At 51.3% G+C, this 13,911-nt stretch overlaps 1 protein-coding gene across 1 annotated transcript; it reads right to left on the minus strand.

Annotated features, from left to right (window-relative positions):
* Nucleotides 1–114: 114 nt before the first annotated feature.
* Nucleotides 115–7,821, minus strand: LOC113146451 (probable phospholipid-transporting ATPase VB; the record flags this gene model as incomplete). The annotated part of the gene is given in 9 exon segments (XM_026333834.1): nt 115–725; nt 1,914–2,026; nt 2,029–2,158; nt 2,472–2,687; nt 3,726–4,031; nt 4,251–4,376; nt 4,894–5,507; nt 7,077–7,466; nt 7,572–7,821. Coding segments are annotated over 9 exon segments (2,756 nt in total), but the record flags the coding sequence as incomplete, so codon positions are not given.
* Between the last annotated feature and the right edge of the window lie 6,090 nt (nt 7,822–13,911).

The following is a 13,911-nucleotide window of genomic DNA, read 5'->3' on the forward strand; positions in this document are numbered from 1 at the left end:
GCCTGAGATCGCCACACCCACCCACCCACCCCCTCACACACACGTAAACACATACACATACACACCCCCAAAGGCTGTCAACTGCAAGGCTGAAGAACTGGCAGCTGTATCCACCCCTGCATTAGCCACGGTCCACCAATTAAAGTAAAGCGACGATATTCCTGCTGGCTAGTCAGCGTCACCTGGTATCGCTCGAATTGTCTTTTTGAGATGAAGCGTTGCCCAAGGACGAGCGTTCTTAGGCCCCTCTGTGCCATCTCTGCGAGTTGTTGTTTGCACAATTTTAGAGTCTCTTCCTGATCTCGAGCAGCGATGGCGAACATGCTGCTGTCTGCCCCTTTCACCAGCAGGCGGAGGAAGCCGCTCCTGTCTCTAATGACTGCCGACATGCGCTTTCGGTAGTTGTCGAATTCCAAGACTTCCAACAATTCCACATTCACCACAGGCACCACGTCCTTGTCGTGCATCTCCCCCGACGTCTGCCGATCGCTCTCCTGGTACGCTCCGCGCAAGGCTGCAACATGTCTCGCGTCAGCTTCGCTTAAAAGCGCCTGAGAGGCGAGCTCAGACCGCACGGCTAGCTGGATCGTGTTCAAATTTGGCCTGCATATAAATTCTGCGCCAAGGTGCTTCGCTGCGGCAGTCAAAGCTAGCTCGTCTGGACTTGAAGCGTCGTATGCTGCCTCCGGATCCAAGGGAAAACAGCACAGTTGAACATTCGTCTGCTGCGGCAGCTTCTGGGAGGGAGTCTCGCGTGTAAGGCCAGGACTGATAGACGTTCCCCGTCTCGCTGCAAAAGGCTGCCGCGCCTGCTCTTCTTGAATCGGCAAGTCGACTCCCGGCAGCGCAGTCGCACACACAGCGGATCCTTCAGCCTCAGATATTGCAGCTGCACACAAACATGCAGTACAGATGCATATGCAGTACTAATGCATATGCAGGACAGATGCACATGCACTACAACCACATGCAGTACAGATGCACATGCAGTACAGATGCACATGCAGTACAGATGCACATGCAGTACAACTACATGCAGTACAAGCACAAGCAGTACAACTACATGCAGTACAAGCACTTGTACGCACACGTATATCACGGCGCACTGACGATGGTGCTCAAAGTGGATCCCACGAACAATCGACACCCCGAGCTTGCAGGCACAACGGCAGCGAAGTTTGCACGAAACATTGCAGGCATAACACCTACTAAGGATGCGGGGATCTTCCATATGCAGCGAAGGCACTCGATTGTACTGCCATCGAGAAGCCGTCAAGACTTCTCCGTCGCTGGTGTGCCTTTGTAGCTGCTGCAAAGACGATCCATGCCTCTCAAAGTGGTTGTTTCTTCTTTCTCGCGAAAGTGTGCAACTGCTCTCCTCCGCATCACTGATGCTGCTGCTGCGGCTAGTCAACCTGCTGCTATACTCGCAGCCGCAGTAGCCGTTGAACTGTCTTCTGCCACTGCTACTGCTGCTGCTTCGACTGCTACTGCTGCTGCTTCGACTGCTGCTGCTGCTGCTTCGACTGCTGCTGCTGCTGCTTCGACTGCTGCTTCTGCTGCTGGTGAATAGAGAACGTCCATGGTCCTCAGTCTGCGAGAGCAGAAGAGGAGGAGGAGATGCATCCCCGCCAAGCGTGTCAACAGCAGCAGCAGCATCGCTGCGAGAGGAAGCAAGAATGGGAGAACCTATCTGCCTGCTCGAAGGCGTTCCAACATCGCTGCTGAGTGACTCTGGCTGCAGTGGAATTGAATGAAAAGAAAACGCTGCGGGCGAAGAACAGGCCGCCTCTGCAGGAGCAGCATCTCCACCACTCGACTGAGGCTCCAGCCCAGCTGTTCGCTCAGAATTTTGCATCAGAGCGCTTTGCTGCTCCTCCTGTGCTATCACCTGCTGCTGCAGGTTCTCCTGCTGCTTGCGCAGCTGCTCTCGATCTTTTTCGATTTGCTGCAGCCGAAGCTGCCGCTGATTCTCGCCTTCCGTCATCTGGTGCTGCAGCAGTTGCTGCATCCGCTGCTGCAGCGGGGAGGCTTCTCCCTCAGCTTCCGAATGAGTCCTCTCAGAGGCAACTCCGAGATCGAGAGGCTCAGGCAGACGCGCTGCTGGCTTGGGAAGAACCGAGTGACAGAGGGCCAAAACCATGAGGGCGTCACGCGCCTAAGACAAAGCAACACCAGCCAGCCTGCGTCACCTCTAGATTCCTCCTCGTCGGTGTGTGCATGACACTCAGAGACGCGTGAGCCTTTCCACAACTCAGCCATGCAGCTTCCTCCTCCCCTCGCTCGCATCCACCCTCCTCCCGACATCCTGTCGTACCCCTCCTCATCCCACCCCAGAAACTAAAAGAAAGCCGCACGCGCTCCGCACAGACCGCAACTGTGCATGCATGCACGCAAGCACAGTCGGTAGGGAACGCAGACTGGGGGGGGGGACTGTGTGTGCAAGAGGCACGCAGGCAGGCAGCCGTTACCTTTCGTTGGTGGGAGTCTGAGGCTGCAGCAATGCGATCTGCAAAGGCTTTGGCGTTAAAGGATACATGATTATTTGGGCAAACTGTCTTGTCTAACGCCGTAGATTGCCTCTTTACCCCCTTGTGCAGGTACTGATCGCCTCCTAGAGAAATCGACGAGCCGCGAGACTGCATGCAGCGAATCTCGCTGCAACTCTCCGACACCACGAAGGATTTCTGCAGACGCACACCATGCACCCCCCTCAACGGCGCCAGGCTGCAGCCTGAGAAAGGCCTTCTCCAAGCTCCCCTTTCTTCCCCCCAAATCGCAATTAAATGTCACCATCAAAAAAAAGACATAATACCCAACCCCTAACGTCGTAGGTCCAAAGCACGCAGCTACCTAACCGCCTGTCGACATGCAGCGACTCCCCCAAACACCAGCACCCCCTACAACCCACAAGCACTTGCGAACATATACATATGCATGCATGCACGCATATGTATATATATATATATATGTCTATACGCACACACAATACACACAACACGCAATACACAACACACAACACACAACACAACACACAACAAAACACACACCACACACAACAAAACACACACAACAAAACACACAAAACACACACAACGAAACACACACAACACACACAACAAAACACACAACAAAACACAACACACACACAATTCACGCAATACACAACACACAACGAAACACAACAACATATAACACACAGTGCACACAACAAAACACACACAACACACACAACACAACACACACAACAAAACACACACAACAAAACACACACCACACACAACAAAACACACACAACAAAACACACACAACAAAACACACAACAAAACACACACAACACACACAAAACACAACAAAACACAGACAACACACAACAAAACACACACAACAAAACACACACAACACACACAACACAACACACACAACAAAACACACACAACAAAACACACACAACAAAACACAAGACAAAACACACACAACACACAACAACACACAACAAAACACAACACAGAACAAAACACAACAAAACACAACACACAACAATTTACGCAGTACACAACACACAACGAAACACAACAACATATAACACACAGCGCACACAACAGAGAATACACACAGCAGAGCACACAAAGAGAGATCCTCCAGGAGGAAGGGTGTTGCAGAGAAGCCTTACACAAGTAGGGGTCCTGCAGTCTCAACTGCATGCACAAGAAGCCGCGCAAGACAGCGGCGGAGCCTACCTCTTCCTGGAATTCATCGTATCCATAGAGCTCGTCATCGATGGCGATGCATCTGAATTGCATGAGGTTCTGAGTCAGCGTTCCTGTTTTGTCTGAAAAGACGTGTGTCACACTTCCCAGCTCGTCCATGAGTGCAACAGACTGCGCCGTTGCGCCTCCAAAGCCTTCAAGCCCTTTCATGCGCATATCCGAAGACAAGAATCCCGCTTGACACCACCGACACACTTCCAGCTGAACGAGCAGCGTTATCGGTACGAAGTAACTCAGCAGCAGCACGTAGCGGCCAAAAGCCTGCATCCGCGCGCAAAAAGCCGCACGCAGCACAGCCCACGCTCTGCGAAAGCCGCGAGAAAATGCCGTCTTTGGAGCACTCGAGAGCACTCTTTGGTGGCAACAACACCCCCCACAAGCCCCGCGGAGCACTTTGCACCAGCCGCGTGCTTCCAGCGAGAGAATCTCACGCGCATGCATGCACCGGTGCGTCAGAAAACGAAACGCACAAAGCCTCACCACGCCGAGCGACGACAAGAAATTGGAAATGCCAGACTCCCAACGCGTATCGAGATACCAGGCATTGTCAGAGATGTGCTGATTCTTCGAGGCATACACGACGGCAGCAATCACGCAGAGGACAAACTGCACGAACCGCAAACAGCACAGACAGGCGCACACACGCGCATACGCACACATAGACGCACACGTCTACACACACATAGACACGTCTACACAGACACGTCTACACAGACAAATACAGACATACATATACACACACACTTACATATACAACATGTACATAGATGCCCTAGAAAAGCCGCAGCACCACCACGAGCTCAACAGGGTATGCAGGAGAGGGCAGATGAACCTAGAGAGAGAAAGAGAAAAAGAAGGAAAGCGAGAGACAGAGACAGAGAAAGACAGAGACAGCTCTACAGGAGGCGCCTGACAAAGAGAACACCGTCCAAGCCTCCCTGTCCGTCCCTCTCCCTCTTGCACACCCATGCTCTTCCTCGAAATTGCATGCGAGACAGCGTCGAAACGCAGGATCCGCAGCAGCCAAGGGCTCGACAGGAGCGCAGCGAGAGCGCCACACCACAATGCATGCATGCACAAGCCTCAGAGCAGGCAGGCAGAAGTCGCAGCCAACGAAACTCACCTGTGCAATTGCCAAGAAGACGGCATGCTGATTGTATACCACTTGCGTTCTGGAGTATTTGAGCTCCCTTTGTTTGGTATTCTTCATAATGCGTGTGTGGTGTCCAGTGTAGACCACGAGGCCATACATCCACTCAGTGCTGCGCACTGTTGCACCTCGCCAGATGAACTGCGAGATGTCTACTGCGTACTGCTGCTGCTGCTGCTGCCGCTGCTGCTGCGGAGGCTGCATAGTCAGCGAGAGGCTTCCCGCTGGACCGTGCAGACCGCTCTGCCGCTGCTGCTGCTGCTGCTCGTTCTCCCGAGGCAAATCCTTCGGACTAGGCGCCATGTTGCTCCCGCGTCTCTCCACCTCGCTGTCGAGCTGCTGCTCTTCGGGGGGGGGGCAGACCCCATCCGGAAGCTCGTGCATAACACCCCCGTTGCCACCACTGCTGTGCGTGGACGCGAAAGGCGAAACAGCAGGATGCAAATTCCATCCGGCAGAGCCAGCCGCATTGAGAGTCTCTCCTCCCGCAGCAACAAGCACCGACGAACGTGCCTTCGGGGGCAGCAGCAGCAACGTCCCAGAGAATTTGTACAGCTCAGCGGAGGGAGCCTCATAGTGCACCTCCACTGCAGCATGCATGCATGCATGCACACACACACACACAAACGCATAGTAACACATTTCGCGCAAAATGCACACGCACACGCACAGCAACACTTTTTGCGCAAAATGCACACACACACACACACATAGCAACACATTTCGCGCAAAATGCATGCATGCACACACGCATAGTAACACATTTCGCGCAAAATGCACACACACACACACATAGCAACACATTTCGCGCAAATTGCATGCATGCACACACACATAGTAACACATTTCGCGCAAAATGCACACACACACATACACACACGCACAATAACACTTTTTGCGCAAAATACATGAAGGCATGCATACACACACACACACATAGCAACACATTTCGCGCAAAATGCATGCATGCACACACGCACAGCAACACTTTTTGCGCAGAAAGAAACCCCTCACACAAGTATGCAAGTCAAGGCTGTCGGATACAATACCCCAACCCCAGTCGACGGTGGGATACAAACACCCAAACACAAGACTCTCAAAAAAAGGCCCCCTCAAAAATGCTCTATGATTGATTTAAGGGGCAGCATTCAGACGCGCTCACGCCCCCACTGCGCTTCCTGCTGGCTGGGAGACACGCAGTAAGCTCTCTCCTTTCTACTGCATGCACTGCACTGCATGCACTGCACTGCATGCGAAGGCGGACTGCTGAGGCAAGCGATCCCCGAATGTGACAGGTGGCACAAACAGAACGCATGCACAAGTAGATACGACGGGCAGCACAGCGGCAGAGAGCGCAAACCCCCCAAAGAAAGCGCAGAAACACGCAATACGTGCAGGCAGCCAACAAACAACGGCAAACACACCCCATGCTGGTACACCTGCTCACAGGCAGCGTGCGACTGAAGAGCTAAATACCCGAAACGTGGGATACACACATATATATTTGAGGCCTACTCCGCAGCACTGCATAGAGGCCTCACTGTGCAAAGGAGCTGCCTCATTAATGAAGCTCTAACGAAAGAACTCGCTCGAGATCCTACTGCACATATATATATATATGCTTCTCGAATGCCGTCCGGAAGGCGTGCATCGCGAAAGCTTTCGCTCCGTGTGCGCTGCCTTCGAGCATCCAGGTCGTCTACAGTCCGCTAGCTACCTGTTGGACTAGAGAAATTGGTATGCGCAAAGTGCTGCGCTTTATAGGCGCGTGCAGGCAGCGTGGAGGAAGATATATATATGTATATATATATAGATACATAGACAGCGATAGAGTTAGAGAGATAATAGAGATCGAGTTGGAGAGATAATAGAGATAGAGTTAGAGAGATACATACATATATATATATATATGTATGTATGTAGAGAGAGGGAGACTTATATAGCGAGACAGAGCGATATGGAACTACATATACTGATAGGTACGTACATACATATATATATGTATTGTGTATGTTAAGAGATGGAGATATAAATATACATAGATATATGTATGTAGATCCGCGTCTATCTAGAGAGAACACGAGCACACGTGCGGCGTGAACGTGTGGGTATCCGTTCTTGTGTTTTTGGAGGCCGTTTTACGCCGCGTCGCTTACAGTTGATATTTCCGGCATCTTCATCGTTCATGACCCTCATGGCGATTGGAGGAAGACACGTTTTGTTTTTGAGGTTCGTTTCTCCGTCTAGCTGGACAGTCTCTACGTAGGCGACACCGCATGCGTCTGAGCAGTTGAGCAGCACCACATCGGCTGGAACGGCCTCGTCAGCGTGCAGCTTGATGACATCCCCAGGCTTTAGACTTTGCCACTGCACGCGTTGGAGGCCCTCTGGCATGCAAATGGAGCACTCGCGCATGTTCTCGGTTCTGTCGGCTTGAGCTCTCTTGACGTTTTCGTAGGCGTCCTTCGCAGCCGTGATGAGCATCACGAGGGCAAGGGGAAAGAGAAAGGTGGGCATTCCGTCGCTGTCACTGATAGACGGCACCATTTGCAGGATCGCCATCACGAAGAAATAAAAGTTCGCGGGCTGCGTGAACTGTGCGAGGAAGTTGAGTGGCAGGAAGGACCACCAGGTGTACTGCGTGGTTCTGACGCAATTCGTCCATTTCGACACATTCAACGCGGCGTTGGCTGCCGTCTCCTGTTGCGGGTGATGCGGGTGCTGCTGCTGAAAAGCTCTCGCGCGAACAACGAGGTTCCCTAAACGCCGCTGATGGAGTTCAGGGCGATCCAGCTGCGTCAAATATCCCTCAAAGCCTAGCTTCCGCAGACACCACCGCAGCAACTGCCCAGGCCAGTCCGCCCCGCAGACGCAAGGGCACAGACGCACCCACAGTCCCATAGCTATCTACTCAAGAAGATTTGTATCCAAAACGGACGTGGCGACAAGAAGAAACTGCTCCTGCGCTTGGGAGACACGGAGATCTGTTCCTGAGAAGGCGGCACTGGGCTGGCTCCTGCCGCTGAAAAGAACCTGGAGACTCAACGGACTTCGTCGAGGCTTTTCATCAACGAATACCCCGTGCCTTTGCCTGTCTGAGTGCTCTCTCTGCCTGGTTTCAGCACGTTTCGCTCGTGTCGATTTATATATGTTTATGTATATAAATATGCCACCGAGTTGGGGGGCCACAATGGTTGCAAAGAGAGGATGGAACCGCGGGGAGGAAACCTGTGTCGAGACAGCGCGTCCGATGAGAGCCGCAGCTGCGCGTTCGAACTAAAGATCGCCAACAGGGCAATGCTGCACCACGAGATGCATTGCGGCGGCTATCGATCGTATCCACGGGCTCCTGCAAGACTCCTATGCTCCTACTGCTCCCGCGATGGCGTTTTTCGATGCTGGAGCAGCTGCTGCGACGCCAAGGACGCAGCAGCCGCCCTGTGGCTGCCCAAAGGGGCCCCTACTCGTGGCTGGAATGGAGGGAAGCGGAGACGACAGCGTCTAGTCAACGGCCCCTCAAGAACTGGCCTCGATCTACCCACTGCTAGCACAGCCGTGGTGGCAACAATCGCCACACCCGCACGAGGCGTGAGCGGCCTGAAGGGCATGCACGGGAGGCAGGGGAGTGTCGAAAAGTGCCCTAGAGGCTCAATCGAGGCTCAATGGAGCCGGGCAACCATCGCGCTCTTCGAGGGAGACGGCTCGGCGAACAGCAAGGCAAGAGATCGCTCCTGCCAGCGCTGTCGCATGCAAAGATTAGGAGATCCGAGATCTTGGCTGCCCAGGGGGCGCTTGAGGAAGATGCTTTCTTATCAGTTGCTCTAGCCATGGCGGTGCTCCGGCTGTATAGTCGTTGCCGCTACCGCATGCGCCGCAGCACCTGCGGAGAGTCTCTCTCAGAAAAGCTTGAAATATACCTATTCAAACGGAACGAAATGGCTCAAATTTGAAATATTGAAGCGCACACATGCCCTACAATTCTCTGCGCGCGCCGGGATGGGCTGCTCCCGTACGCTTGCCTGTCTCGGGGCTGTATTGTAACTGGCCATGACGGCCCTCTTGGTACCGTTATCTATTTTATATTTTTTATGCGCGATTTTGCCTCTTGCATCCGTAGACTAGTCACAGCGGCGCTCCTTCGAGACAAAAAGTGACCTTTCTTCCCGCTCTCTGCACCAGCTGTTCCCTGCCGGATCACTCACCAACACAAGGGAAATTTTTTTCCTTTTCCAGTAGCAGATGCAGCTTCTACACAGCATGATTGGCATGTGAACTGGTACATTTTATGGCTGGAAGGGACCATTAGGCAGGAATTCTACATCTTATCCCCGCGGGTCGTGCTCGAGCTGCTGCTGTATTCTCTGGTGTAAAGCCGCTGCCTGACAAAGTTTGCTGCTAGCACACCATTCATAAATTAATACCCAATTCCAGCCCTGCATTCTTTTATGCTTCTTTATGCGCGTGTGGTAAGAAGGATCTGAAAGAAACTAATCATTGCAACAACGAGGAAAGGAGCAAATTGGAACTAAGTGAAAGCCAGCTATTCCCGTATAATTTCTTGATAGCTCTCTTGGTTAGGGAGGCTCGGAGGTACAGCATATCCGGCATAGAAATGGACACGCTAGGGTATAAAATTTATCCTCAGTCATTCGGTTTTACACTTTGCATTCTGCAATTCTCACTAGCCCCCTGTACATCATAAAGAGGTATAGGTGCAGTCTTGGCCCTGAGTTTGGCTGCTATCTGGGGTTCCGTGTACGTAATCTAGCAGCATTGTGCCAAGCTCTTGCTGGCTAGTGCTGGGCTAGTGTTGCGCTCCAACGAAACTTTCCTTAAAGAGACCCTCTTCGATTCAGTGCAAACTTAGTAACATGCTAATAAGTATTCTCCCAAAAGAGCTCCTTTATTCCACTCTCTAACCCCTCAGGGCTTTGGCATGAGGGCGAAAGTGTCACGTAGGGCTTGCAGTGCTGTAGCCCTTGAGCACTGAGCCTTCGCGTTGTAGCGCTCCATTTAAGGTCTCTGAAGGATGACTCTTAACTCCAAACTTAATGCAAAGTTCATCGTAGTTTCTTGGGTGTTCTCCAAAAGATGCTCCCCTCCTCTACCCACGCCCCCCCCCAGAGCTCCCAGTAAGACGAGAGACTTAGTTTGGGTACACGTAGCTGCACCCCCTAACAGTCACAGGCATGAACAGCTAGTTGCACATAGCATCTGCCTCACACGCACACAACAGTGTGTCTGCTTGGCTCAAGCTAGCACTTTTCTACAATAAATAGATTTACGAACAGGCAGATTAATTAGCCAAGTCCTTACTACTTTCTTATCAAGAAACCAACTGCAGTTGAAGGTGATTTTAAGTTGTAGCTTATCCCGACGCACACATCTTCCCCCTTCTCCCCCTGTTCTTTAATAATGCAACCTTCATGGGACGTATCTGTAAGTTGGGACCAACCCTGCGCGACAGCGGGAAATTTCTTGTCCCATCGCCACTCCCCAGGCAGGCATACAAGCGGAAACAGTCCGAGTAAGAAAGTCAAAGTAAGCGTAGAGGTGGAGATATTTACATAAAAGAAATTTCACACACTAGCTAAAAGCGAATGAGGATCAAGGCAGCATGATCGAGGCGGTGCGATGCCTCGCCCTCATCAGAGCGCTGCACTCTCTCTGCCTCCTGGAAAGAGATAACAGAACACGAATACAATATATTAAAGGAAACCAAATTCGCCTTAACCCAGCGGTGCCTCCTGCCTCAAACAACAAATCTCTGCGTTACAGTCCAGCCAGTGCATACAGCGTAGTTAACTTCAAAGTCCGAAATAAACACATGGTGAAAATTTTTGGGTATCCGCGCTTATGTCTGAGTGTACAGAATACCTCAATGGTAAAACCCGTAAACCTTTCAAGCGCTACCTATAAAGGAGGGTAGCTGTGATAGGTAGAGCATGCGTTGGGGAAGGTAATATTGAAGGAACGTGAACAAGGGCTTTCACAGCGACTAGCACGCTGAACCAAACAGAATACCACTAATCCTCCCGCAGGCAACAAAACCCGCAACTGCTCGTCCGTCAGCCACTAACGGTGTCGTTCCACACTCCACATCACTAAAGAGTTTCGTCCAATATTTTCTCGGCGCCAGGTAGTCCCAAATTTCAGCAATTATACGGCTCTCTGAGGTGTCCTTCGCCTCCACACGGTTTTAGGGCATGCCCGGCAAAGTCCGCAAATATTTAGGAAAGTTTTGAAAAGTTTGAAGGCGATAATGGTGATTCGGTAGCATGATCAACTTACAGGGAAATCGATAAAGCAAGAAGAGCACTCGTTCGTGAAGGGATGGCAGTGGACCTATTAACCTGTCCGCAATTGCCTTCGCCCGGTCACCTTCTGGTACATCTTGCAAAGCCTGTCAATTCACCTAAATCAAATCTTCCAGCTAACCGCACACCGGAGATCACCACTGATAATCACTCCGTGCATCTCGCTATTCAGCTTTGCGCATACATACGCGTGCACCAGTCAACTGTTGTGTACATCCATTCGTTGCTAGGTGTAGTTGCTGATAGCAGACCGCCAGATCAAGGTCGGATTGGAGAGGAGCTTCTTTGTATGGACCAAAGACGCGGGAGAGCACAGGGTACACTGATGTACTGTGCATTCTGAACTCACTTGGCATAAGGAACAAAAGTAAGCCACGCAATTTGCGTTTGGTGGGCGTATAGGCGCACGCCATCCCGAAGAGCAGAGTCGATGCACTCTGTCTGTCCACCTGCCAAAAGGTGGTTCGCGATATTATGGTATGCCAACGCACAGGCAGGTTGTAAGGGCACGTCACAACGCAACAGAGAATTTGGATCCCTATTGGTCATGATATTTGGTACTACTGGGAATTCTGCAAGGCTTTGGAATGCAATAATAATAAGTGAGGAACGTTGTAAGCCGTGACAGTGCTGGTTACGAAGAAAAGTAATCATATTTGCTGCGCATGTCAACAACGGTGTCTATGTTAACTTGACCCTTGACACCCGGCAATTCGACAATAAAGTGCATAGTCAGGTCAGTCTAAATCCTCTCCAGAACCTGGAGGGCTTTGCAAGAATTTGGGTAAGTGACGATTTCCTTGCTTTAGTTGCTGAGAATCCGAATAATCTATTTCTACTTCACTTGTCTGAGCCCTCCAGAACAATTAGGGTTTCACCCGTGCAATGTGCGTCCCACCATGAGCCAAAAGAACGTAACCACTCGCTTTTCGCAAAACCACTAAAGAAGCCGGATGAATGGGTGCCGAAACCAATAAACACTTACTTTCGGTACACGCCCCTACTGATCAAAGCCAAGAGCGGTCGAGCTGCGCATTAGCGAATCGCGGGGGCACTGCGAGAGTGCATCGGCGACACGTTCTTTAGCTCGTTAATAAGTTTCGTTGTAAAGGCGCCTGGCAGGGAGGATCAAGCCAACGAACAACTCTTGGATTGTCAGAGGCCTAAATACTCTTTGTTAAGTACATTCAAGACTGATGATCAGCTTGTAAAGCAAAGTGACCCCCATGCAAATAATTTCCGCCTTTTCCACTCCCCACTATAGTGCGCTAAGCTGCTGTTTCCTCACTGGACACCGCTGCTGTTTTCCGGGAAGCGGCGAGATTGAAAAGTAATATTGTGGGGTCCCGGAAAACCTGTAGGCTGTTGGAAGGGACTAGCACCAACCGCTGCGTCGATGGTTTGCGCTGCTAGGAAGACGTGGATTTCTTAATCTAGCAGCGCAACTACTGGTGGAGCTACAAGGTGGCTGATAAGCGTCCTTGTTGCGACCTTGGCCTCCTATATCCAGGTCTTAGACGAAACCAAACACTTGCGCACCTTTTACGCAGCACTGCTTGTCCCTGAACAGCTGATCCACACCTAAGCACTATAGGGGTTCTTGACTCTTTCGGCTGAGTACCGAGACGTCGTCCATCTGTGCAGCGGTCTACCCGTTCTTGATACTCTCATCAAACCACGATTAACTTGGCGCTGCAGCTCCGCTGAGACATGAACAAGTTTAGCTGGCGTACAGATATACTTGATTGTGCAAGTGTGCAACATCGTTTTGTGCCTGCTCCCAGGGTGAAATGAAGACTTGTGAATAAGAGCCTAGGAAAGTCACATGTCTTATAGGCTATCGACTCATGCAGCTTGTCTGATACTTCGTCAATATGAAGCACTAAGAAGTTACGCTTTGCACCAATCTTGTTGAGGGCCTTAAGGTGACGCACATATGCCAACGTCCGTCCTTTTTGAGCGCCAACATCCGGTTGTGCCCGATGGCGCTGGTCGATTCATGCACTTTGCCTTTTTTCAATCAGTTACAGACAATCCACTCAATACGTTTTCTATGCGCTACGGGCTTCGAAATGTTGCGAAATAGAGCTTAGGGCTGACCCTGGAATTAGCTCAAGACGGCGCGCTGGACGACCAGCCACCGGCCAGCCCGCTGGCAGCTCGTCGCTGTTGAGCACATCCGCAACTTCCGCCTTGATGTTTTTCATTCTTGCTGTTGCTTTGTTAGACGCTCAATGCAATGTTCTACTAGCAAATATGTGAAAAGCTAGCAAGGAGATAATGCGTGCCCAGAACGGCCTCAGGCTACATGTAGACTCGGCCTCGCCTTGCTGAAGTACCAACTCTACCCCGCTGTCCATTGAGTAAATGAAAGTTGTTGAGGAAATCACAAGATGAATCTTCCTAGCACTTCCTGGCACGTTACCTTCGCAATGCGAAGCTGTGGTAGCATTTGCAGCGTCGGACACCCACTCTCTTTCTCAGACTGTATTATGGTGCAGGGGCCCAGCGCATAGGTTACGAATCATTTTAAAAGGACAAGATTTCAGTTCGAGATGCCAATTAATCGGCATAGCTTTGTAATTCATTGCATTCTGCCTCCTGTCAGCTGAATTGAGTCTCAGGGCAGGGACTGCGCTAGCGGGTGAGCAAGCAGACTGCACTTCTTTGTCTC

Source organism: Cyclospora cayetanensis, unplaced genomic scaffold (genome assembly GCF_002999335.1).
Source record: "Cyclospora cayetanensis isolate NF1_C8 unplaced genomic scaffold, CcayRef3 CcayRef3_contig_31, whole genome shotgun sequence".
Taxonomy (NCBI): Eukaryota; Apicomplexa; class Conoidasida; order Eucoccidiorida; family Eimeriidae; genus Cyclospora; species Cyclospora cayetanensis.